The 26298-nt window shown below is 43.0% G+C and overlaps 1 protein-coding gene across 1 annotated transcript in view; it reads right to left on the reverse strand.

Moving 5' to 3' along the window:
• Positions 1 to 25133, reverse strand: part of OXSR1 (oxidative stress responsive kinase 1) — a 52052-nt gene extending 26919 nt beyond the window's left edge. Inside the window, exon 1 of the mRNA XM_063452720.1 lies at positions 24796 to 25133. Coding sequence (XP_063308790.1) covers positions 24796 to 24871 — 76 coding nt within the window. The 5' untranslated portion in view covers positions 24872 to 25133. The remainder of the gene's footprint in view (positions 1 to 24795) is intronic.
• Positions 25134 to 26298: the final 1165 nt, after the last annotated feature.

Consider the following 26298-nt stretch of genomic DNA (forward strand, 5'->3'; position numbering starts at 1 on the left):
ACAAAGTGTAATTTCCATATTATCTTTGCAAATGCAGAGAGCTTTCGGGGTATGGGACTCCCTATATACACACAGCTATAACCATTAAATGAGCTACAGTGTTTATGGTGTTTAGAGTTCCCCTTTAACCGTCACGGATTTACTGCATGTTACTGGAAATGCCGTTTATTACAGATCATTTCATGGTTTTTTTTCCACATTAGCGGCATTTCTATTGTAGAACAATTTATATTTAGAATAATCATAAGATCGCCCATATTATTTTTAGCATTGAACATTTATATCATTGAGGGCTGGAAGAACGGTTCCTCATTTAACAGGGTCACACACAACTTTCTGAAGTTTGGCAACAGTCTCTATAAATAGTATTCTATATTGCAGACTTTAAAGGGCCACTAGAGACACTTAGACCAGTTCATCTGAATAAAGTGGTCTGGATCACAGTGACAGTGGTCCTGTCATTTTAACCTTTCAATGGAAAACAATGCCATTTTGTAGAAACAGCAATGTTTACATTAAAGGGTTAAACCTTTAGAGGCACTTCCACCTCCAGAACCGTGTCAGACTCGTCGAAGCATTTGCAGCGCACTTATATCTAGTTCCCAATGCTTCTCTTTGAGGAGCATTGTATTAGACGAGATTGCGGAAGAGTCAGCAGGCATGCTGACAAAGATGGAGGCAGAACAGGCAGCAGAGGAGTCTCTGTGATGGCAGTGAGGCGAGTAAACTGTAATTCACTTTGATTTTTACCAGGGAAAGGGTAGTGGACGGATGTCACAACAGCAGAAGGGAACTTATGGTTCCAAAAACAACTGTTATTTTCAGGACTATAGGTTCCTTATAAAAAGAGACACTTCAATAGTGATGTCCCGAACAGTTCGCCAGGAACCGTTCGCCGGCGAACACGCGCAATGTTTGGTCCGCCCCCTATTCATCATGGAGGTGGGAGCGTCTGGGAGGGAGGGTCTGCTGCTGATTGGCTGGAATGTGTCTGCTGACTGTGAGGTACAGGGTCAAATTTTACTCAATGATGACGAATAGGGGCGGACCGAACGCGCTTTGTTCGCCGGCGAACGGTTCCCGGCGAACTGTTCGGGACATCACTACACTTCAAGCATCATAACTACTTACTGTTCCGTGCTTAGGCTAGGATGCAGAAAGCATCTCCAGCCATCAATTAAATTTCTTGGGAGTGCTGAACCGCAGATCTCATGAACTACATGGGATTACAAGTACCCAAATGGAGAACCAGGATTGGTTGAAAAGTCTGCAAATCACTGGCCACCTTAGTATTTATCGCTGTGTGTGATTTCATGAAGTTCTTCATAAATCCCAAGTCTCACGACCTATGCGCTGCGGCAGATAGTAAAGCAAGGACCTCGCTTTGCAACCATGGGACCAAGGCAGGAAGAACTCTTGGAGTTGTTTGCCCTACCCAGCACCCAAAGCCTGGCCATTCTCCTCCTGCTTGAATGATGCAGACATGTCATTTTTGGACAGTAATGAAATGCTGTGAGCACAGAGGATGGGTTAGCTTAGCATACTAAGCCCATCACTGTGTCCAAGGCCGGAGTGCTTTACCTGAAGAACACGGATATAGAATGACATTATATGAACAATTACAGCTGGGAGGATGCAACTAAATACCTTTATAATGGAGACAAGTTCTCTTGGAAGCTGCACAAAGAGTGGAGAGTCTTTTAACCCCTAAAAAGCCCAGCTAGCTTAAGTGCTTTAGGTCTGTGGGATGTGCCTCTATGTTTTAGGGTTCTAAGCAGGATAAAATAAATAAATAAAAAACACAACAGAGTGATGTAGCATCTCCCACTGGGTACAGTCTGTCAGCCTGAAGATACTGTAACATGTACGCCAGAATGCATTTTTGGACATTTGAAAAGCAAACAATAATAGCAGATAAAAGCCACTGACAAGGGGGGCGGAGCCGGACAAGCATCCTGACCGGACGCACTTTACAGGAGCTCCCGCCGAGCAGACCTAAACTCGACGAAAAACCCGAGAAAACCCGCTGAAATTCTGCCGCAAATCAGTCTACCGGCTAGAGGAAGCTCTCCTGTAGGTGCCGATACCAAACTCGACACCAGTCTCGTCCGGGAACCGCGGCAACGGTATGAGGCCTAGCAACAGCACGGGGGAAGGACGGCCGCCTTCCCGCCAGATGCTGAAAGCAACCCCAGAGCGTGGAACATGCACCCCCCCCCCTATGGACCGGTGGGGGATATCCCGGTCCCCATTAAAGGGAGAGTCCCGAACCCTGCACCAAGCGACAGGTACAAAGACCCCTCGAAGATACGCAGCGGCAGGGACACCCAAAATGGCGGAGCATTATCAGCCAATGCCACCTAATAAGCCCCGAAAACAATCTGGTGCCTCACACACAGGTGAACAGGCAAAAGACCCCATTACTATTATCTTTGACCGCTTCTGGGTCATGCTGGAAGCACGCCTGCGGGCGGGAAAGCCGCACCGAATCTCCCACACTATTACCAGAGCCGATGGCGGAAGGGTATGTGAGGGCCCACTTCAGGGCAGCGCAAACAACCAAGCTCCCGACACTCAAGTTACATGCCCTCCCGGGCTGAGAGCAACAAGGGGCAAGCCCCAGAGGTGCCGGCCACACAAGGGGGGAAAAGCAAAGCGAAGACCCAAGCAACCAGGCAAAACTCCCTGCAACACCCCGAAAGGGTCGAGCCTGGACCACACCGGTCTCCAGGCCCGTGGCCTACACGCACCAGCCCTCATGCAACCCCGGGGCAGAAGGGGTCCCCCGCCCCCGATGCATCGCGGCAACACACAGCCGGGACAGCACCCAGACGTACGATCCACACCAGGGAGCCAACGAACGACTGGCACCCACAAGGCCCGCAGCAACAGAGTCCGAATATCGGCACACGCTACGGAAGAGAGAGCCTTAGCATACCAGGCCAGTACAGACGTCCGTCAGCAAGGTCTTAACCAGCAGAGATATCAGAACCTTCCCACACCGCACCTGACAGCACTGGCCCAGATTCAGAACCAACGCTTGTGGGGGACCAGCACCAGGGTGAGAGGAGACAATGGGTCGGCAAGTTCATTAGCTACACTGTAGAAGGTTAAAATCAGTTCAATTTTATTTTTATTTTTATTTTGATTCGTACAAAGCTTTTGATATATACATCTGACCAAAATTTTTATTTTAATGCTAGACATGTCGAAGCCAAGCCTACTCAGTGCCATGCCTGTTTAGTAATGTCATATAATTGCATACCGTAAACCACTGGTTACCTGTCAGGTTCATCTTACTTCTTTATTAAACTGCAGACTCGCACAGTTGCTAACAAAATACAAATGTTACCGTTAACCATCCTTAAAACTGCAATGCCATAGATGTGACGTAACATTTAACTTACTTGTAAACGCAATTACATTAGGCAACTTTTAGACTTGTATAGCCCAGCGGGTAACACAATGCTACAACCACTTGTTATGTTGGACCGTAATTTAAAGTATGCCTAGACCTGTTTTAAAAATATAAAATATACTAATGGCGACGACACCACTAGCAATGATACTACTGTCCTTCCAGCGAGGTCACAGCCCAACCAGTTCACCGAACTGTCATTGTCTAGCTTGCTTATCCTGTAATGATGACACTTTTGGTAGTGTTGCTGCTAGTAATAGTGCTACTGTTCCGCCAACGAGGTCACACTCAATTTCGTTCAGCACACCTTCATTGTTTTATTTGCTTAATTTGTTTAACCTGTAAGGACAACTCTACTGTTAAACTTTAAAAAAAGAAAAAAGAGGCTGCTACTCTTGGGAATACATGCAACTATTGTGTACACTTATGCAAACTGTATGTTTTACACGCATTAACCCATCATTTTATTTTCTGTACTGAACCATCATATGCCTCAATAAAAACAAAGATTGACAAAAAAAAAAAAGCCACTGACAAAATGGGTTTGCCATCCAGATCTGGCACACTGAGGTATGGGCACTGATGTTTCTGCTGGCATGAGTTGCAGAGCAGTGAACCAGGTATCCACAGAGCACACATATTTTTCAGATTGCCTCCAGGGTCACAAAAATCAAACCCATGCACAAACACACACACACACGAGAATTGGGGGCCGCGAGTCGGTTTCAGGGCTCTATTCCCAGATTCACATTTAAATAGGGTCTCATTCAAAAAAGAAGAAAAAAAAAAGATCTCAATAGACATTTAAACTGTAAGTCAATACTTATCATTTTATAGAAAGTTTGACAGAAACGGCTGACTAAGCGCACACACAAATACAACCTGCGTTGGAAAAATTACTTATTTACACAAATGTACCTATCTCCCATTAACACAACACTGCAGGCCATTACAATTAGCATTCTATAAATAGGGATACTGTTCTGGACAGCATTTAACCCCTGAAAGCCACAATAGTGAGGAATACATTAAGACAAAGCAGCATATTCACTAAACATTGATTCATGGAGAGTTGGAAAGAAACTTGCAAAGTGTAGGTAGGCTTTGTTAATTGACATTCCATTTCACGACTCTTAGGCAACTTTCAAGAGGCACCGTCCCCTGTAAATGTATTGCCACAAATCCGGATAAAACAATAATGCAAAGAGATAAAAGGATGTCTGTCACCTCAAAAATATTTTTAATTATAATATACCTATAAACCTATCAGCAAACTTTGAAAGGAAAACTTTGAAAGAAAAAAAATAACAAAAAATAAAATGTAATAATTGAAAAATTCCTCCCTACCATTAGTATATAACATGATCCTTCAGCCATATAAATACACCCTGGGTTAGACTGTGGGGGCACACCCGAAATATGCATTTCACAGGAATGGTGCTGCCGTAGTGACCAAAATTCATACATAATACAGATCAAGGAACAGCACACTCATAAAAATACAGTTTAACATTTTATAAAGCTACTGAAAATCACCTGTCTCAGCAACCAAATATGGGGATTCAGTTCTACCATATGGCCATATTGTGTTAAGCCCACCACTACTTCACTATCACCACTGCTTGAACAACCATCTCTATGGTTTTCGCTGCTTCACTCCCAGCTCAATATAATGGAAGACGATAGAGACAGTCGGATTTCAAGCACTGACCCAAGGTGTACGAATATGGCTGAAGGATCCAGTTATATACTAAAAAGGTAGGGATGGGTTTTTCACATTTTATTGATTTATTTTTTTGCATAGTCTTCATTTAAAAAAAATAAAAATACATTATATAAATATACACATGCACACATACAGACTTTCAAAATAAAGCTGTCATACGTTGAGGTGGAAATACTACTTGAAGATCTGTAATCTGTGTTTCAGAGTGGATGCAGCGATGGGCGGACTGAACACTGGCAAATCGTCATAGACCGAGGCTCTTAAGAACCCACCCGTGGTGGGCAGTGAACCAACCACTCGCTGGGGAGTTCAAAGAGCTCCCCAATAGCCAGATCACAACAAGGGGCCCACACAGCTTTCTGCTGCCCCTGTTGATAAAGCTCCGCCCCCTTTGGGCAGTAGCTGGCAGAGTAGTCTCATGCTCCAGTGAGTAAATGCAGGCTTTTGGCTGTTTGGAGGTGGTGGGGTTGTGGTGGGAGTCACTTCCCTGACTCCTGCACAGCTTGGTCGCACAGGAGAGAAGGCTGGGCAAAGGGAACAGCCCAGCTTATACAGCACCAAATACATCAGACGTAGGACTGTCTTTGGGGAGAATGGCCAACTAATGTTTATGGTGGTGATAATTGGCTAATACTTGTGGATGCTTACTCGCCTGTCGCTATGGGGAGGGGCAGAAATGGAAAATGGGCTAGTGGTGGCCATCGGGAGAGACAGAAATGGAGAATGGGCTAGTGGTGGCCATGGGGAGAGACCGAAATGGAGAATGGGCTAGTGGTGGCCATGGGGAGAGACCAAAATGGAGAATGGGCTAGTGGTGGCCATGGGCAGAGACCGAAATGGAGAATGGGCTAGTGGTGGCCATGGGGAGAGACCGAAATGGAGAATGGGCTAGTGGTGGCCATGGGGAGAGACCGAAATGGAGAATGGGCTAGTGGTGGCCATGGGGAGAGACCGAAATGGAGAATGGGCTAGTGGTGGCCATGGGGAGAGACCGAAATGGAGAATGGGCTAGTGGTGGCCATGGGGAGAGACCGAAATGGAGAATGGGCTAGTGGTGGCCATGGGGAGAGACCGAAATGGAGAATGGACTTGTGGTGGCCATGGGGAGAGACCGAAATGGAGAATGGGCTAGGGGTGGCCATTGGGAGAGACCGAAATGGAGAATGGGCTAGTGGTGGCCATGGGGAGAGACCGAAATGGAGAATGGGCTAGTGGTGGCCATGGGGAGAGACCGAAATGGAGAATGGGCTAGTGGTGGCCATGGGGAGAGACCGAAATGGAGAATGGGCTAGTGGTGGCCATGGGGGAGAGACCGAAATGGAGAATGGGCTAGTGGTGGCCATGGGGAGAGACCGAAATGGAGAATGGGCTAGTGGTGGCCATGGGGAGAGACCGAAATGGAGAATGGGCTAGTGGTGGCCATGGGGGAGAGACCGAAATGGAGAATGGGCTAGTGGTGGCCATGGGGAGAGACCGAAATGGAGAATGGGCTAGTGGTGGCCATGGGGAGAGACCGAAATGGAGAATGGGCTAGTGGTGGCCATGGGGAGAGACCGAAATGGAGAATGGGCTAGTGGTGGCCATGGGGAGAGACCGAAATGGAGAATGGGCTAGTGGTGGCCATGGGGAGAGACCGAAATGGAGAATGGGCTAGTGGTGGCCATGGGGAGAGACCGAAATGGAGAATGGGCTAGTGGTGGCCATGGGGAGAGACAGGAGTTGAGAATGGGCTAGTGGTTGTTGTCCTATGTATAATGTTTATTTTTCATATTACATAGTTGGATACTTTCCGGACAGACCTCGTATATTAAAGAAAAATAAATTTTGTATTTTTTTTTAAATCATGCTACAGCAATCACCTGATGCCCACAGCCAATCAGAACCAGTTATTTGCAACATAGCTTCCAACATTCCATTGAGCAGTTCTTTGCAATCCATGCAATGATTCATGATACTCCATAGGACATACATGTCCCCGTGCTGCCTGAGATTAGTGGGGGGGGGATTACACTAAATGGCAGCAGGTGAAACTCCCTATAATCGTTTATAGCCCCCCCCCCCCCCTCCCTCTCATGGGGAGAGACCGAAATGGAGAATGGGCTAGTGGTGGCCATGGGGAGAGACCGAAATGGAGAATGGGCTAGTGGTGGCCATGGGGAGAGACCGAAATGGAGAATGGGCTAGTGGTGGCCATGGGGGAGAGACCGAAATGGAGAATGGGCTAGTGGTGGCCATGGGGAGAGACCGAAATGGAGAATGGGCTAGTGGTGGCCATGGGGAGAGACCGAAATGGAGAATGGGCTAGTGGTGGCCATGGGGAGAGACCGAAATGGAGAATGGGCTAGTGGTGGCCATGGGGAGAGACCGAAATGGAGAATGGGCTAGTGGTGGCCATGGGGAGAGACCGAAATGGAGAATGGGCTAGTGGTGGTCATGGGGAGAGACCGAAATGGAGAATGGGCTAGTGGTGGCCATGGGGAGAGACCGAAATGGAGAATGGGCTAGTGGTGGCCATTGGGAGAGACCGAAATGGAGAATGGGCTAGTGGTGGCCATTGGGAGAGACCGAAATGGAGAATGGGCTAGTGGTGGCCATGGGGAGAGACCGAAATGGTGAATGGGCTAGTGGTGGCCATGGGGAGAGACCAAAATGGAGAATGGGCTAGTGGTGGCCATGGGGAGAGACCGAAATGGAGAATGGGCTAGTGGTGGCCATGGGGAGAGACCGAAATGGAGAATGGGCTAGTGGTGGCCATGGGGAGAGACCAAAATGGAGAATGGGCTAGTGGTGGCCATGGGGAGAAACCGAAATGGAGAATGGGCTAGTGGTGGCCATGGGGAGAAACCGAAATGGAGAATGGGCTAGTGGTGGCCATGGGGAGAGACAGGAGTTGAGAATGGGCTAGTGGTTGTTGTCCTATGTATAATGTTTATTTTTCATATTACATAGTTGGATACTTTCCGGACAGACCTCGTATATTAAAGAAAAATAAATTTTGTATTTTTTTTTAAATCATGCTACAGCAATCACCTGATGCCCACAGCCAATCAGAACCAGTTATTTGCAACATAGCTTCCAACATTCCATTGAGCAGTTCTTTGCAATCCATGCAATGATTCATGATACTCCATAGGACATACATGTCCCCGTGCTGCCTGAGATTAGTGGGGGGGGGATTACACTAAATGGCAGCAGGTGAAACTCCCTATAATCGTTTATAGCCCCCCCCCCCCCAGACTTCACAGAAGTAATACATGCATTGTTACCCATTAATTACGGGAAATAATTGCACAGATGATGTCACCATGCAAGCAGTACAACACACACACACACACACACACAATTACCTGCTTTCTGCCAAATCCTTACATTCCCCTAAATATTATCTCTCCCCTCCCCAAAAAACAGTAACTGGGCCCTCCTAACTCATTATCATGGCAACCTTGTAACAGAATATGATTTGCAAGACAATCATTCTAAAGGGAAACAAAACCCAAATGTAACTCTCGGCTCCTGACTGCCCACCTGCTTTGATCTCCCATTACCAAATTCATTTTTAACATCTTGTGTTGGACGACAAAGCGAGCTGGAGGTTTCCACGTCTGCAAATGGGATTTTCCACTCCCTCCCCACTATTACTGCCCAAACACATCCTAGCAACTCATATCCCTGCTATGGTCAACTAACAACCCCCGTATTTATTTATTTATATAATATTTTACCAGGATGGATACATTGAGATTTCTCTTGTTTTCAAGTATGTCCAGGGTCCGCAAAACATTGCATTGTTACAAAAGGATACATTATTACAAAAATACAATATACAAACTATATTATACACACATATATATATATATATATAAATAAATTTAATACATAACAGGGAATAAATATATTTAACCATGACAGGTGCATTCTGTGCTGAGGTATGTTGCCATAGATCTCTTAAAAGATTTTAGATTGAATGAAGATTTGACTGTGTCCCTGAGGTTATTCCATAATTGCGATGCTCTGCAGGGAAAGGAGTATCGAGCCACTTTATTTTTGTATTGCGGTATGCTAAATATCGTGCTAGTACTGGATCTGAGGTTATAGGAGGTGGGAACAGCCGGGGAGAGCATTCTACTCAGGTAGGGTGTGCGCTTCCCAGAAATGCTCTTATGCACAAGGCTGGAAAGATGAAGAGTGCGTCAGGATTCCAGCAACAGCCAGTTTAGCTCTTTCAACATGTCACAGTGGTGGGTAAAGTAATTACATTACATATCTCAGGGTTATATCTTTCATCTTTACCTCCTTGACTGGTCCTGTTGACTCAACATAAAATATTGCTTAAATCCATCCAAATGTCACTTACGATACAGCAAGAATCCGAACGTAAACCAATTCACCCTGACAGCATTGATATCCTCTCATCACATACGACAGCCAACTGACTCAATGCCAATCTAAACAGAGAGTAGCTGCCTGAGGGTGACGTCTGAGGATTCAGGATTGGACGGCTAAGGGTGCAAGTCCCTGTTTTTTTTATCAGAGGAATTAAATTTAACAAATTAAGGGATTTCCAGTCGGGCTGTTGCTGAGTAACCGAACTAGGAGCAGAATACACAGCGATTTGCTGGATTTAAACAACTAGCAGAATACCGGTTAACCCCTTCAGGACCGGCCTGTTTTTGCGATGTTTGTACGTTAAGGACCAGAGCAGTTTTAACACTTTTGTGGTGTTTGTGTTTAGCTGTAATTTTCCGCTCTCTCATTTACGGTTCCCATACAAGTTATATATTGTTTTTTTCAAGACAAGAAGGGCTTTCTTTACATACCAGTATTTATATTATGTCATATATTGTATTTAAAAAAAATAATGAAATATGGTGAAAAAAAAAAAAAAAAAACATGTTTTTGGACTTTTACTTGAAAAATCTTTTACTTATCTACAAAAGCTAATGAAAAAAACTGCTAAATAGATTCAAAATTTTGTCCCGAGTTTAAAAACACCCAGTGTTTACATGCTTTATTGCTTTTTTTTGCAAGTTATAGGCCTATAAATACAAGTAGGAAATTGCTGTTTCAATATATATATATTTTAAATGTATCAATAGTGACATTGTTACACCGTTATCTGTCATAAATCCCCGAAACACACCTAACATGTACATATTTTTTAAAGTAGACAACCCAGGGTATTTAAAATGGGGTATGTCCAGTCTTTTTTAGTAGCCACCTAGTCACAAACACTGGCCAAAGTTAGCATTTATATTTGTTTGTGTGTTAAAAATGCAAAAACCGCTAACTTTGGCCGGTGTTTGTGACTAAGTGGCTACTAAAAAAGGCTGAACATACCCCATTTGCAATACCTTGGGTTGTCTTCTTTTGTAAATGGTATGCCATCATGGGGCTAATTCTCATTCCTTGGCTACCATACGCTGTCAAAGGCAACCTAACCAATCTGACAAATTTCAATAAAAAAAATCAAGCCTTATATTTGACCCTGTAACTTTCACAAACACTATAAAACCTCTACATGTGGGGTACTGTTATACTCAATAGACTTCGCTGAACACAAATATTAGTGTATCAGAACAGTAAAATATATCACAGCAATAATATCCTCAGTGAAAGAGCTGTTTGTGTGTGAAAAATGCAAAAAACTTCACTTTCACTGACAATATCATCGCTGTGATATGTTTTACTGTTTTGAAACACTAATATTTGTGTTCAGCGAAGTCTCCCGAGTAAAACAGTACCCCCATGTACAGGATTTAGGGTGTCATAGAAAGTTACAGGGTTAAGCACAGTGCTAGCAAATTAAATTATCTGGACTTTTGGCCTGGGTTGGCAGGCAGGTCCCTCAAATTGCAATCATTAAAATTACTTAATTAGGTAAAAATATTACATAAATATGCACGTAGAATTTTAATATATATACATATTTATATATTTGACGTCTACGTGTATATTTATGAAATTATTAATGTAATTTTGTATGTGGACATATGTATATTTCGTATTATTTTTATTTATTTATTTATACATAGATATATATATCATTACATTCTAAGTGTATTTTGATATAAATATATATATATCAATATCAAAATACTGTTAGAATAAAATTGAATATATATATATAATTTTTTTTTAATTATTAAAAATTATTTTTATTTTTTGTTATTTATTTTTATTAACATATTATTTGTATTTTATAATAATATATATATACCATATATATAGTTATTATATATATTGTATATATTCGTGTGTAATTTAAATATAAGTGTATTTTTATATTAATATACGTATATATAAATATAAAAATACACTTAGTGTGACATTATATATATGATACATATACATATATTATATATATAGATATAATACATGTATATATATCATATATATATACACATATTATAATTTTTTTTACACTGATTGTTTTTTTTTTTAACTTTATTTCTGATTTTTCACTTGCAGGGAGACTGCCTGTCAGCACAGACAGTCCCCCTGCAGGCAGATACAAAGACCCCTATTGCGGTCATGTGATCGAGTGATCACATGGCCGTGGGGTCCTGATCTGCCGAGGGGGGACTGCCCGGGCAGACAGGCAGTCCCCCTGGACCGGGAGGAGAGCTGATCGCCGCCGTGGGACCGACGGCGATCAGGTAAGTAGCCCAAAACCGTTATGACGGTTCAGGACCGTCAGCGGTCCAAACGCACGTTTTACCGCTGACGGTCCTGAACCGTCAGCGGTCCTGAAGGGGTTAATACAGCTAAAATAACTACATTTGCCTTTTGTATAAACAAACTGGTTTTCAATAGATAGGGTTCGGTTTGACAAAAGCCGAATTTAAACAACCAAAAGTATGTCACGGTTTAGTGAATAGACTGATGGATATTTTATTATTTTTATAGCGCCATCAGGTTCCTATCACCCCAGGGTGGAAAAACTAGTTAAACGTCTTTATACACAGTTTCTGAAAAAGCTTAATTCATTGGCAAGAATCAATTTATTACACAAAAAGAAGAAAATTAAGTGAAAATAGACAGCATTTATTCTAAAATAGTTCATATATTCATTGCTGCCAATTGTAAAGCGCTTGGGATCAGGTCAGACCCCACCTCTCTGTCTTAAATCAAAAGCTTGAATTCATACAAAAAGGGGGACGAGCTCCTCTCTCCAGGGTAAAGAAATTCTTCAGATTCTCTCCTTCCATATAGGCCTGACCTCGGAGGCTTATTGATATTCTGTGCGGCTCTGGGCCTTCTATAGGAGCTGAGCTGAAACGCTACCCAGAAGGCAGAGCAATCAGTGGAATTGCTCACTCAACCCACAGTCCTTAAAACTGATCATTAACCCTTGTGGTTCCACCTCGGTGGTGGGCCCAAGCCATCTTTAGGCCAAAGGTAACCAACTTCAACAAGAGCTTGCCGAGTATCATCGGAAATGTATTTCTAAAATATCTGCTCTACCAAAGTTAGCCATCTCCGGTTAGGCACGTATAAAAAAATTATTTACGAAAATAAGAGGCTATTATGTAAGTCTTTTACTTTATAAAATCACAAGTTCCGGAGCATTTAAAAACAGGACTGGAAAAAAATAATAATAATACATAAAATGAAAAAAAATTGAAAACATTTTTAAAAATCAAGAAGCGGTAAGAAGGGTCCCGAGATCCTGCAAATGAACTTACATTACATGAGCTTTATTCCTTGCGGCCTGCCCTGTAACACTGCATGCACAATTGTTTTTCCTCCCAAATACTTCAACGTACATGAATTTTTTATTTTAAAAATAATCAAAAGCTTCAACATAAATGGTTAATACGGACAAAAATCTTATCTACATATAAAAGTAGAATGCATAGATATAGTGATAAGAAGTAATGAAATATACACTGCGATGCTACTACCATTGTCCTGTCCAAGGAGGACGGCAGCTTTAAGAGAAACGTTAACCGTACAGGAAGCAGTGTTATAAGTAATTCACGAGACACACACAGTACACAATGCTTGGATTATACAGCCGTGTGAGTTTTTTTTGTAGTTAAACGGCTCTGGAAATATATTGTGAGGTGTGATTGGCAGTGAGATAAGTAATCAAGACAGAAAAGTAACGCTTTTTTTATGGTTTTGGGGTTTGTATTTTTGAAATAAAAATAGGCTACTGAGTTTCCATTAGCTTGCGCAATAATTTTTTATTTTAATGAATTACGCTCTTCAGGGCTGTGCATGTACAACGCTGCCGAAATGACTGTCCAAGAATTCCAAGACAGCCATTACACGATACCTATGACGTAGACATGCTGTACAACATCGTGTACAATCAAGGGAAGCAGAGCTTCCTGGTATGATCTCACAGGATGGGTGGTTGTCTTGAACCTCTAGAAATGTTTGCAAATCATGAAGAACTAGAAGCTCCTAACACCAGTGCCATAGTGCCATGCAAGAACCATAGTTGGACATGATGCTCTTCGCGTTTCTTACACCAAAGCAGGAGGGATTATTTTAAAGTGAAATTTACCAGGAATTCAAAGTGAATTCCAAAATTATAGTCCATTATAACCAAACGGGAAGCATAGCGGAACTGGAGAATTTTTCCAATCTGGTTATTTGGATTCTCTGCACTTGTCACTTTAATTAAAAAGTTTGAAAGGGTATTTAGAAATTCAAAATGGCGCATAAAGACCATAACATAAGCAACATTTATTGTAAAAGATATTTAACACAAAAATAAATTAATCCAAGCATAATTATTATTAAATATATGCAAAACTACACAACGAGCACCAGTATATTACGAAGTAAATTTGCATATATATTATATATGTAAATTAGCGTCTCATCTATTACAGCTTGTTTCTTATTAGAGTGAGCTCTGCCTGTATATTATGAATAATTAAACTCAGGATGATTTCTCTGTGTTACAGAATTAGATTCTTTGAAAAGATTATGGCAATTATAGATGGCAACAAACGGCGACCACGTACCGCATAGATGCAGAGTCCGTTAATATATATTACCATTTCTCCCCTAATGAAATGAATCATACAAACATTGTTTGAACAATCAGCCCTAATTCGAGGTAAATCAGAAATATGTAGGCCTTGCATTGCGTCTCATTAACACCGTACACAGCTGTAAATCTGAATTAAAAGGTCTGGGGACATGAAACACTCCGGGTTACCATGTACAAGCTCTTCATATAATAATAGAAAACAGAAGATTTTTCAATGGTACACCAAGCAAAAGGAAAAAATTACAATAAAAAAAAAAAAAAATATATATATATATATATATATATATATATATATATATACACACACACATACATATACATACACACACACACACATACATACACACACACACACACACGGTATATATATTTGTATTTTGGTTTTTCCAAATAAAATGTTTGTCCTGCTGCCACTGCTTTTAAGATTTCATGTTTCTATACCACCTGCCAATGCACAAGCAGGGCAGATAAATGTGCACTTTCCCCAGAATTCCAAGCATGATCCGAGAATCTAGGAGCCAAAGGATTGCACATCATTATTTGACGACGAAGCTCGATATGCACTTTAAATTAACACGTGGTCTAAACTGTCCTAACTACTGAGAAGGGTAGAGTGTAATCCTCGGCTCAAAAATGTCCACTCACCACAAAATGTCACCCTGATGATTTGAAATTCTGTCGTGCCGTGGCGGGTAACTTTTAAGGCCTGGTTAGTACAATAGGAAAGTAAAATGTGTGTAACGGGCACAGAGTACACACCTAACACCTGTAATCTGTTCCCATCAATGGCAATAGCAGCGTGCTGATTATGTGCTATAGGCTGTACGCACACCGCAGAGAGCGATAATGGACATGAAGATACAAAACCAAGGAAGTGAAATTAAGCCAGGAGGGCGGCAGCTTTCCTTTTACTTTAATGTATGTCACTACCAGGCACAATGGCAACTTCAGTTTACCTTCAAAGTACATGCAATATGTTTTAAAACGCATAAAGGATTTCCACGCTCGTTTGTTGAATGTCAGGTTTTGGCCGGTGACACAAGGTGTAGCGGTGTGTATCGATTTAACCTTGTTTATAGAAGACACTGAACAAACATGCATACACACACACAGTGATACACTGTGTAACCATCACAAAGGGACAGTTACTGGGAGTAAAATAAAAACAGAACGAGACTCTCAGGGTGCAAGAACTTAGCTGAGCTACACAGGGGTGGCCCGGGGTGGCATCTTGGCATGGGCGCAAGACTTTTATACCATTAGCAACTGTTTGGGTCCCTGAAACAAACAGCCCCTACAGGCAAAGCATGGCAACGGTGCTACCCCAGTTATTTCTGCCATTGTTAACCAAACCCAGAACTACCATAAAGCACAATGATTTCCAATAGTGGTAAAGCTAACTTTTGGCACTCATGCAGTTGGGGACTATATTTCCCATGAGGCTTGGCGTGAGAGACAATCCACGACAGTTGTACCTACAAAAATAAAAAGTTAAAGTAAACACCTTTAGGCGATTTCCCAGTGTACTGAATGGAAGGTATAACTATCTGAATGCTTTTCAGTTTTTATCTGAGTGACACTGAACAAAGTACTGAGGATATGGCTGGCTAGTCAAACCTGAATCACATACTGACTCCAACCAAAAGAATGCGTGGAATGCGTCTCTCCACATCAACCAAGAAAAAAAAAAAGAAAAAAAAAAAGTCTCAGGTTCAGCCTTCTGGGGAGATCCAAGGGGGATCAATACACAATAAGATCTGATAAGATCCAGAATGGTGGCGACCCTCATTCACTAAACTAGGAATTGTAACGATCTGAAATACAAATTGCAACAATTGAACTAAAATAGCTGGGATTGCGGATGAGTTAGATAATCTTGTCCCCATTTAGCTTATTTTAGTCTAAAATCATCCAATATCCAGAATTCCGGGGGGGGGGGAGAGGGGTAGGGGAAGAAAGGGTGGGGGGGGGCATTGTATCCTTGTTTTGGATTCTTCGACTGAGGCTAAATTAGTTTTTTTGTCATTTTCCAAGGAAAAAAGACAATTATACTAAAGTTATACAGTCTTTAAAAATTAAACTAGTTGGTGCAAAAAGCGGCATTGTGGTTTACCCAGCGAGAACATCCCTACGCAGCCGTGTAGCAATAGCCGAGTGGCAGTGTGACTTCACAGTATCACACCTCTTTAACTGCTCTCACTGCTATACAAACATCAAGATTTTCAATCAAATTTATAAAAAGAAGAAAATGGCGCCAATATATCCCACAGCACTTTACAATTATATATCGGGGATACTTGATAACAAGTACTTTACGTGCGGAATATAACAGACAAGAGGTGAAGAAGGCCCTTCTTAAAAGAGCTTACAATTTATGAGGAAGGGGTAAAGACACACAAGACAAATCGCAGCATGTCAGAGGGGGAAGGGGTTGATGAATAAGGTTCCTGTGTAGAAATAAGCCACTAAACGTCATGTGTGGAAGAACTGAACAGCGGCAGGAGAGAAAAGTCCCTTGGAGGTGAGGGAAGTGAAATGAGAGAAGTGTCACCCACTACAAACTGTTCTATAGACTTTCTAACTATCAGACTGGGAATATACACTGCCTGCACAACTCGTCAATCTTTGGTGACTTGTTCAAATCATCACCTACCAAGCCCAAAGGTGTCCATCCCGGTCTAACTCATAACGTTTCCGACACTCAGAATTAAGCTAACGCCAGGCGTATTCTGCTAACAATGTGTCAAGTAAGACATTTAAAACTTTTTCTGAAAATTAATATATATTCACACACACAAAAAGCAAATACTGTAAATCACGGTCTTTTAGCATTCCTGAATACTCCAGCGTTTCGCAATTTATGTATCTCACGCCTATAACATTAGGCTGTGGAAACGGACCTTAAACTATAATGGATTCCTCCCAGCTGGAAAAAATAAGCAACATTTCTCCGAAATATGTCACACGACTATTATATTAAAGGCCGGCGTTATTTCTATACATTTATTTTGTAAATAAAGCATCCAACAGGCCCAACAAGCTGAGCTGCATCATTAGGACAGCACTAAGAATCACTACAAATCAATACGCGTCACAGAATTCTCGAGCCAGCGTCCTGCGATATGCTTTCTAAGAAGACAGCACTTTCCAGGAGGAAGTCGAGCTTCCTTGGGCGTTTTAAATTCTAAGGATTGCATGGAGGTTTATAATTGGATCCAGCATATTCCCACTTTAAAAGATCGATGTTCCTTTTTAAAGGTACCAGTGCAAGAACGATCTTCGTAAATCTCAGAGCAGGAAAAACAAAACCTTGGTAAAAATGCATATGTTTATGATTATTTTAGTAACTTTTACCCTTTTAGAAAATACTGAGATTCCTTGCCCCCATCACAGCCTGTTAGACGGGGATGTTTTATGTTTCCATTTATACTTTCATGCTCTCCTATATCAAAGCAACACAAGCATTACCCTACACATCACTTGCTAAATTTATTCAAGGGCGAAGACACAGTGGCATGTGGTAAGGGAGTAAAAAGAAAAATAAATTTTAAAAAAATTAAAAAACACCACTTTGTAGACAACAAGTATGTTATACAGTCAGAATTTGTTGTTAATTATATTGGAACCAAATTTACATTGTATGGAGTTTTGTTATTTTTCGTCCTTGCTGTTTACCGCTATGGCACTGGCCTTAAGAGACGACAAACAAGCCAAGTAAAATGGGTCATACACACTGTCACCATGACAATAGGTTGACACAAACATGTGAAATGTTGCATACGTGACAGAAGATCCCTTGACACTCCAACACGCTAGGAAATAATGTTAGACGACATTGGCACCATAATGTGCATTAGCCACCTATACGAGGGGTGTGAAACCAGCAGAGACCACATTCTCTGTTACATAGGGGGTCCCCATGTTATTTATTGGGTTCATGTCACCAGATAATGTTAGGAACAGGTGAGGTGAATAATCAATAATCCATGGGACAGCCACATGTATTTTATTAGCCCCCTTCGCAGAGTACACTAGATGGGCATTCATGGGACCATTCTTCAATGTCCAACAAAAATAGGTAAATAGAGGGTGACCTACCACCCTCCTTCTCAACACAAGGTCAATAGGGAGTTCTGGAATCTGCAGCTTGCGGAGGCTGCCATAAATTATATTGCAACAAATTTGGAAATTTCTCTGAATTTCAAGCTAGCCACAAAATGGGTTTGCATCAGTCCAAGAATTGTACATTTGGTGAATATGAAATTTACATTTTCACGCATTCACACAAAGAGGGAAAATATATACTTTTTATAATAGAGCCTTGGTGTACTGCGAGCTTTCTTGCATATCCAGCTAAGAACACATTGGGGGGGGGAGGGGGGTGTTTGTTTTTTCTCTGGGGTCATGAGACCAATTGAGTAAACATTCTTAAAATTCTCACTTAAAACAGTGGTTCTCAAACTGTGGTCTACAGACCACAAGTGTTCCTGTACCAGGATCCCTGGGATGACACAATGAAGTATGTGTATTTAATGTACATGGAAGAGAAAGTTTAGATTCGTAACAGAGAACATACTTTTCCAGTTAATCCTCAAATGAGAGCTTCCACATCCCACGTGTTGAACATGATAAACTAGACTTCTATAAATGGGACCTTGACACCCACTGACACACAGGCAGTATATTTATAAAAGAACATCACGAAAAAAGTGTGCAACCACAAACAAAAAGAACAGCAAACTAGTTGAAAATTCAGACAGAAAGATACATTATAAAGTTTTATCTGTTTTGTATATTGTGTGTAACTTTATAACTGGCAGCATGGGGTGAGGGGCTGCGTTTCCCTTTAACCCGTGGGTATCCTTGCAGATGTTTGTGAACTCCTTTTCCATCGGGAACTCTAGGGAAATGTAATGCATACACACAAGGGGAGACTAGGATAGTTATCACTTAACAATGGGGATATTTCAGTACATTTACAGTAACTTTCAGGTTGTGCGAATGCAAATTTGAATTGGACACAGTAAGCTCAGTTTCATCTCATTGAAGTGGTTATAGTGTCTTGAGTCTCCCGGCACTGTCTTTCCATTCAATGTTATGCCATTAGGACTTCAAATAGCCATGCCCCCACTGGTAGAGTGGCTAAGGCACATATTACACACTTCCTTTCAGCCATACTTATTCATGCCAGCAATGGGCACGGTGATAGGCTGAAAGTGGTCAGCTGACACTCTTGGCCAATCACAGCCACTCATTTTGATTATACACATGGAAAAAGATTATCTGTTGCCCAAATGGTTGGAAGCTCTGGCCATTTCTGTGTTGCTGCAGAGCAGGAAGTATAGCAATAATAGTTCTATGTGAAATCATAGATTGCAGTCTGTTACAGGAATAGAGAAAAAAAAAATTATATAAAATTTCCCTTTAAAGCTAAATGTAAGACATGAAATAACACTGAGGCTCACACCCCTTCTACCAGATGAGTCTGAATGAACATTAGCCACATTGTAAAGTCACCAGTAAGGAGAATGTGGCTGCCACCACCACAGTCTGGGGAGAGAATGTCTAAGACAGAAAAGGAAAGGAAGAGAGAATGGTCCACATCAACGAGATGATTACAGAGTGAGGAAAGGAAAGATGGAGCAAGAGGTGGATAGGGAAAGAAAAAAATAGAGCAAGGAAAGATATAGTGAAGAAAGCCAAGGCCAGGGTACGAAAGAGCGAAGAAAGCCAAGGCCAGGGTTAGGTAGCCTGAGACAGAGCGAAGAAAGCCAAGGCCAGGGTTAGGTAGCCTGAGACAGATCGAAGAAAGCCAAGGCCAGGGTTAGGTAGCCTGAGACAGAGCGAAGAAAGCCAAGGCCAGTGTTAGGTAGCCTGAGACAGAGCGAAGAAAGCCAAGGCCAGGGTTAGGTAGCCTGAGACAGAGCGAAGAAAGCCAAGGCCAGGGTTAGGTAGCCTGAGACAGAGCGAAGAAAGCCAAGGCCAGTGTTAGGTAGCCTGAGACAGAGCGAAGAAAGCCAAGGCCAGGGTTAGGTAGCCTGAGACAGAGCGAAGAAAGCCAAGGCCAGGGTTAGGTAGCCTGAGACAGATCGAAGAAAGCCAAGGCCAGTGTTAGGTAGCCTAAGAGAGCGAAGAAAGCCAAGGCCAGGGTTAGGTAGCCTGAGACAGAGCGAAGAAAGCCAAGGCCAGGGTTAGGTAGCCTGAGACAGAGCGAAGAAAGCCAAGGCCAGGGTTAGGTAGCCTGAGACAGAGCGAAGAAAGCCAAGGCCAGGGTTAGGTAGCCTAAGACAGAGCGAAGAAAGCCAAGGCCAGGGTTAGGTAGCCTGAGACAGAGCGAAGAAAGCCAAGGCCAGTGTTAGGTAGCCTGAGACAGAGCGAAGAAAGCCAAGGCCAGGGTACGAAAGAGCGAAGAAAGCCAAGGCCAGTGTTAGGTAGCCTGAGACAGAGCGAAGAAAGCCAAGGCCAGGGTTAGGTAGCCTGAGACAGAGCGAAGAAAGCCAAGGCCAGGGTTAGGTAGCCTGAGACAGAGCGAAGAAAGCCAAGGCCAGTGTTAGGTAGCCTAAGACAGAGCGAAGAAAGCCAAGGCCAGGGTTAGGTAGCCTGAGACAGAGCGAAGAAAGCCAAGGCCAGGGTTAGGTAGCCTGAGACAGAGCGAAGAAAGCCAAGGCCAGGGTTAGGTAGCCTGAGACAGAGCGAAGAAAGCCAAGGCCAGGTAGCCTAAGACAGAGCGAAGAAAGCCAAGGCCAGGGCGAGGAAGCCCAAGATATTATTATTGTTATTAATACTGGTATTTATTTAGCGCCAGCATATTCCGTAGAGCTTTACAATATTATCAGAGGGGGGATTTAACCATAAATAGGACAATTACAAGAACTTACAGGAACAATAGGTTGAAGAGGACCCTGCTCAAACGAGCTTTCAGTCTATAGGAGGTGGGGTGTAAAACACATTAGGACAGGAAATAGCAATCAGACAAGGTGGGAGTGAAGCAGAGCTGGAGGAGAGAGTAGAGTGCTGCCCTTTAGGAGAGAGCAAGAGACAGGTATGTGAGGTAGAGGTTGCTCTGGGAGGCCATAAGCATTCCTAAAGAGATGGGTTTTAAGGCACTTCTTAAATGACTGAAGACTAGGGGAGAGACTGATGGCGGTAGACAGGCTATTCCATAGGAAGGGAGCCGCTCGCGAGAAGTCCTGCAATCGTGAGTTGGCCGTATGGGTGCGAGCAGTGGTCATGAGCAGAGCGGAGACCGAGAAGGGGCATATCTGCGGATCAGTGTAGAGATATAGGAGGGGTTAGAATTGGTCAGTACTTTATAGGTGTGGATTAGTACCTTGAATTGACTCCTATAGGATACAGATAGAGCAAAGAAAGCGAGGTGGAGAGGGAGCCCGAGACAAAGCGAGGTGGAGAGGGAGCCCGAGACAAAGCGAGGTGGAGAGGGAGCCCGAGACAAAGCGAGGTGGAGAGGGAGCCCGAGACAAAGCGAGGTGGAGAGGGAGCCCGAGACAAAGCGAGGTGGAGAGGGAGCCCGAGACAAAGCGAGGTGGAGAGGGAGCCCGAGACAAAGCGAGGTGGAGAGGGAGCCCGAGACAAAGCGAGGTGGAGAGGGAGCCCGAGACAAAGCGAGGTGGCTCCAGGATGGGGAGAGGAAATCTGAGCGAGGAGGGCTCAGGCCGAGGAAAATAAATGAGAGCGTGTTTATAAAAGCCCTGATTTATGGTTCTTGCAGACAGAAATAAAGTACAGGCCTCACTCTACAATATGAATAATAACACAGCCAAGTTTAATGTTTATAAAGAACATGTCCAAATAATAGATTTTAATTAAAAAAAAAAAAAAAAAAACCCTGGTAGAAGCACTCTGTGTTCATCCCTTTATTTCAGGGTTAGTAAATTTGCAACATAAAAGTGAGTGACCTTTCTAAATACCAATAGGCTTTATTAATACTTGGTACAGATATATTATCTGAGAGCGGTAGATCATTCTGACAACAGAAAGAAATAGGAAACATATAAAAAATGGTTAGAAGAAATATTGCAAGGCAGAAGGAATGATTGAAAGAAAGGGAAGAGAGAGAGAGAGAGAGAGAGAGAGAGAGAGAGAGAGAGAGAGAGAGAGAGAGAGAGAGAGAGAGAGAGAGAGAGAGAGAGAGAGAGAGAGAGAGAGAGAGAGAGAGAGAGAGAGAGAGAGAGAGAGAGAGAGAGAGAGATTACAGGTAAACCTTGAATTGTAGTAAACTAAAATCCGAATGGCAACATTTACACTAAAATAGATGTGACTGTTGCAGAGTTACCACTATGTTTGGCTAAATACTGCAATTTGGCTTTCAATTCTGTATTTTTTGTGAATTAGGCACACAGAAGGAGAGACAGAAAAACGGATGGGACAGAGAGAAATCTATAGAACGGTATATAGGGAGACTGGAATAAAGGGACGTGAAAGGGAGCACTTCACAGAAAATTTACAATCCGAGTATTATTTTCAATAAAACTGCATTAAACATTCAATTATCTGACGAACAAACGAAGCACAACCTGCACTTTGCATTATCTGAGCGGATAAGGAGTATAACCTTTTTTTTTTTTTTTTTTAAAGCTGGTGACAAGAGGAGGGTAGAGTTATGCCGCATGCCATATTGCCGGTGCAGACACACTCTACTAGACCATTCCCAAATACCGGTATATCCTTCCATAGCACCATTATCAACATTCACTCCTTAAACCCACCTCACCAGAAACAGATCATCTCAGCCAGAAACCCCAAATTGCATCATAAGTCTCAAACAGACAGCACATCAGACCCACACCATATCCCAGGGATAGGCAACCTTCAGCACTTTAGATGTTGTGGACTACATCCCCCATAATGCTCTTACACCCATAATGCTGGTAAAGCATCATGGGAGGTATAGTCTAAAACATCTGGAGTGCCAAAGGTTTTTGCCTATGCCTGCCATATCCTGTGCCACAATCACATTACGCTAATAAGGAAACCGGAGGAGAATGCCTAGCCCCAAGTATTGGCCAGGGCGCCATGACAACACCTGGCCAAGCTCCATTCACCATCCCTATAATAAGAGTGAATGGGTGAAAACGTAATCCTCTGTAAACACGCACCCTGAACCTTTCTAACGGTCACACAAATACACACAGCTTGAGTCATGTGATACAGACATACACCATTCACACTGTCATCATCCATAAACACATATACAGCTCACCTCGATTTTACCATGTGTACACACATCCCAAGACACCTGGCCACATGGAACACCTATACGCATTAATGAGCAACTCACAAGTTTCAAATTTTATTTTAAAAAAAATTAAAAAAATGATTTATATAAATCTTCCATTCTGATTTAGTTTCATCGTGGCTATGTAAGCATTAATTTTGCCATTCACAGACTGCTGTTTAACGAATAAGCCATACAGTAACACACATTTAGTTGTCAGCCAACACGTCTGCACAAAACGTGTCCTCCTCCGTGTGTCCAGTGTCCACCTGTGTAATCTCACCAGTACAGGACCCGTCCCTCACTTACTGCGATACCTCTCACAACACAGCGCTTCACTTGTTCAATAGATTCGTCTACAGAAATAACAAAAAATGACTGGCAGCCCATTACTCCAGTTTGAGCACAATGTGTCACTCACTGGATTTTAACTCACACCTGTGCCCCTCCCTCCTTACCTGGCAAACCTCAGCAGGTATGGCTTTCATAGTGCCAGGCGCCAGGTCACGTTGCACACTACCAAACTGTCACAGACCCAGGGATCCATTCGCTAAACAGAAAATCAGAGTGAACTCTAAACAGAATTCTCACTATAGCCGATTTAAAACATTTCTCCAAACCAGCTCTAGTCAGAATTTTACAATTCTATGTTTAATGAATAAACCTCACAGTGTGTAAATTATTCAAAATGTCAGTAGTAGCCAAATGGGTAGGTTCCCAGCTGCTGTAGGACTACAACTCACATGACATTTGGCCAAGCATCCAAGCATCATGGAAATTACAGTTCATCAACAGCTGTGGTTCTAGGGCCTGGACACAGTTGCAGTTGGAATATAACTATTACCCCCTCCCCTCCCCATTAAACACATGCACACCCTGCTTTATCAGAACTCGCAGGACCTGTAACACACCAAGAGCTTGTCTCACACATCCCACCTGTCACAATGCCAGATCCCCACCCTGGGAGCACAATACTAACACCCCTCACACATGTTCTGCCCTGAGACACCCCTATACAGCAAACCCAGGGAGGAGCCACAGGAACCCAGAGGGGAGGCAAGGAGTGTGTATACATAATAAATGTATTTCTGGATGGATTGCTCCTCCCTGCCTTTACTACATAGGGGTCTCCCCCTTTTCCTCCCACAGCTGCTGGAGAACTCCAACTCCTATGATGCTCTGCCAACCTGGGAGAATATCATGGGAGTTGTAGTCCTCCAATATTTTTGGCCACCCCTGGATGACACTATTCCCTGAAGGGGGTAACCCATAGAGGAAGCAGTGGTATGGACAGGTAGGTGAGCACAGCAATACATGAAGGGGTTAAGGTGACAGGGACCCCCCTCCCCATTATTGGAGCCTCTTGGTGAAATACAATAACCACCTACCTCCCCCCTCCTACTTACCAATCACCTCCTGCAGCTCATAGTCATCCCTGTTGATGGTCCATGGCATGGAGCTGAGGTCCTGCTGCTCTGTCATGGCTGTGCAGCCTCTGCAGTGGGGTAGGTGGGTAGGTGGGGGGTGGTCCACGTGGAGGTGGCTTGCTCAGCCAGATGTGGGTGGGATGCAGGGCAGGGAGGTCCCCACAGGTCGGGTTAGACTTCCTGCACGGTGATCCGGGTCTCTCCCCCTCCCCAGTGTCTCACTCTCACTTGCTCTCCTGCACTTTACATTGCCAAACTTTGCCTTTCCCCCTAACCGGCCTGCCGTGCCCAGGGCCGCGTGACGTCACAGCGCGCCGCCGTCCGAGCCCCGCCGCCATCTTGCGTGTGGCAGCAGCTTGCCAGCAGACGCTGGGCGGCACCTGTTTAACTCACTGCTGCTGCTACATTGTATCCGTGATCCGAAACATTCTAAATAGAACGAATGAGAGCGGGAACAGTCCGCCAGCGTTATTACTCCCACTCACTCAGTCAATACATGGCTGGCTTGGAAGAAATGGTTCAGAATTTACTAAACAATAGATTCATCCTTTTGTTAACAAATAGCAATAAATCAGCAGGGGGACCCTAAAATATGTACTGAGCAGGAAAAGCACCCCCAATTTAATGGCACCATAACCACTGCACCAGCATGTGCTGATACTGATCTTTTATGTAAAATATTCCTTAATGCTGAAATCCGGAATGTAACAATTTTATTTTTAGTTCCCTGCTAGCTGTGTACATCCCATAGAGATAATAAAAATTGGTTAAAAATAAATCAATCCAAAAATAATTCTCTATATATCATGACATGTCCTTGGTCCTGGATGAGCTGAAATCGTTATATCCGTCTCATTCCAGTACGCATTACCATGCAGTGCTCTGAAAGAAAAGAACATTCGTGTTTTCGTGTTTTGTTCTTTTTAAATTTATTATTCACTATTTTATTTTTGTTATTCACTACAGTGAGAATCGCAGGGAATTCAAAGTCAATTTCGAATTGAAGGCAAAAATGTGTGAACTAAAAGCTTAGCTGACAGAAATAGTTCCGGTTCAGCCATTTTGACTTTAAATGTGAAATATATTTAGAATTCCCTGTAATTCTCCTTTTTAGTGAATAACCTTATAATTATACGCCAAAATGGCTGATGTAAAACCAGATGTTTTGAGATGCTCTGAGATGCCACCAGTTGGAAACCTCGTAAGGCGTCTGTCGTGTTTTCTATTCCACGTGGCGTTCGGCTATACGAACAGCGGCCGCCCAGGGTGCACTTAATAGTCGGTTCTTTTGAACTTAATGAGCCAGGAGGGTGGTCGGTGTTCGGTAGTTTCAAACTACCGAACCAATATTCAATATCCATACAGTGAATGGGGAAAACAACCGAATAAAGAAGAAAAATGTTAAGTAAAAGTCAATTTTCTTCACAATGGGTGATTGGAGCCATTGTGAAAGCAGGGTCCTGTGCTGGCTACCACCAAGAA

This window comes from Pelobates fuscus, chromosome 4 (genome assembly GCF_036172605.1).
Source record: "Pelobates fuscus isolate aPelFus1 chromosome 4, aPelFus1.pri, whole genome shotgun sequence".
NCBI lineage: Eukaryota > Metazoa > Chordata > Amphibia > Anura > Pelobatidae > Pelobates > Pelobates fuscus.